Source organism: Antrostomus carolinensis, unplaced genomic scaffold (assembly GCF_000700745.2).
Source record: "Antrostomus carolinensis isolate BGI_N321 unplaced genomic scaffold, ASM70074v2 scaffold31214, whole genome shotgun sequence".
NCBI classification, from domain to species: domain Eukaryota; kingdom Metazoa; phylum Chordata; class Aves; order Caprimulgiformes; family Caprimulgidae; genus Antrostomus; species Antrostomus carolinensis.
In genome coordinates, this window is record NW_010312029.1 from 231 (window position 1) to 1,712 (window position 1,482).

The window sequence follows — 1,482 nt, forward strand, 5'->3', positions numbered from 1 at the left end:
CTGTGTCCCACCCCCACCTCCTCTGGGGCTGGGGACACTCACGGGGGGGTGATGTGGGGATGCTGATCCCTTGCCCTGCCCTGCAGCCTGGGGTGTGCAGGAGTCCCCGGGAGTGGGTTTGCCCTGGGCTGGGGTCCTACCCCCCCATCCTCCTCCTCCTCCTGGGCTGGGTCACTTGACGCTGCTCTCGGTGTCCCCAGGTTTTGTGGGGAGTGTCTGCAGCCCTGTCTGCAAGTGCCGTCCCCCCTCTGCCCGCTCTGCCGCATGCCCTTCGACCCCAAGAAGGTGGAGAAGGCTTCCAGCGTGGAGAAACAGCTTTCCTCCTACAAAGCTCCCTGCAGAGGCTGCAGCAAGAAGGTAAATCTCCCAGGGGAAGGCTGCCTGTCCTCGTCCTACACAGGGATGGCTTTGTCTGACTGCCAGGAGGTCACTTGCTCTTCACAGTTGGGTTTGCAGAGTCCCCTGTTTGACAGGTCCCCAAACTGCACCTGCGAGGTGTGGTGTCCCCTCTGCGTGTCACGGGGCTGTGAGGAGACCATAGAATCCCAGACTGGTTTGGGTGGGAAGGGACCTTAAAGCTCCTCCAGTCCCAACCCCCCTGCCAGCAGCAGGGACACCTTCCACTAGACCAGGTTGCTCAAAGCCTCATCCAACCTGGCCTTCAACACTTCCAGGGAGGAGCAGCCACAGCTTCTCTGGGCAACTTGGGACACTGTCTCACCACCCTCACAGTGAAGAACTTCTTCCTCAGATCTCATCTCCATCTCCCCTCTGCCAGTTTAGAGCCATCACCCCTTGTTCTGTCATTAACTGCCCAGCTTTCTTGTAGGCCCCCTACAAAGATGAAGGTGCTCTCTCTCCCAGCTGCCTTTGTCAGCAGACTGGAGCTGTTATTAGACAGTGGGGACCTTCCAAAGCAGGCTGAGGTTTCCTGCACGAGGCTGAGAGACAAACCAGCTCTGCTGCTGCTGCTCCTCACCAGGTTTAGGTTTTGCTTTAGGATTTAGGTTTTGCTTTGAGGTGCCGCGATCCCGATGGCCATGGGGGAGCTGAACTGGCAGCCTGGCCTGGCCCAGCCCAGGACAGTCTGGTCTGAGGCGCTTCAGGGACTGGCTGTGAAGTTGTGATTCATGATGTGTCTCCACTGGTGCTTCCTGGCTTCTGTTAACTTTGGGGAACTTGTAACCCCTTGGCTGTGGCCCAGGAACGATCCCGTACGGTGTCAGAGCGGTGTGGGGGTTTCTGCCTGTCAGCACTTCCTCTTTTGTGAAGGAAAATGGAGCTGGTGCTGCAGCTGGGTGGCTTGTGTGTGACCTCTGGGGACATGGGCAGCCTCAAATCTCTGTCCTGTGAGGAAGAGACATGGACCAGTTAGAACAAGTCCAGAGAAGGGCCACCAGGATGATCCAAGGGCTGGAGCAGCTCTGCTGTGAGGACAGGCTGAGAGAGTTGGGGCTGTTCCGCCTGAAAAAGGGAAGGCTC

At 58.2% G+C, this 1,482-nt stretch overlaps 1 protein-coding gene across 1 annotated transcript in view; it reads left to right on the forward strand.

Moving 5' to 3' along the window:
• Positions 1-202: 202 nt before the first annotated feature.
• RNF166 (ring finger protein 166) overlaps positions 203-1,482 on the forward strand; it is a 5,356-nt gene continuing 4,076 nt past the window's right edge. The window contains exon 1 of the mRNA XM_010166919.1: positions 203-357. Coding sequence (XP_010165221.1) covers positions 265-357 — 93 coding nt within the window. The 5' untranslated portion in view covers positions 203-264. The remainder of the gene's footprint in view (positions 358-1,482) is intronic.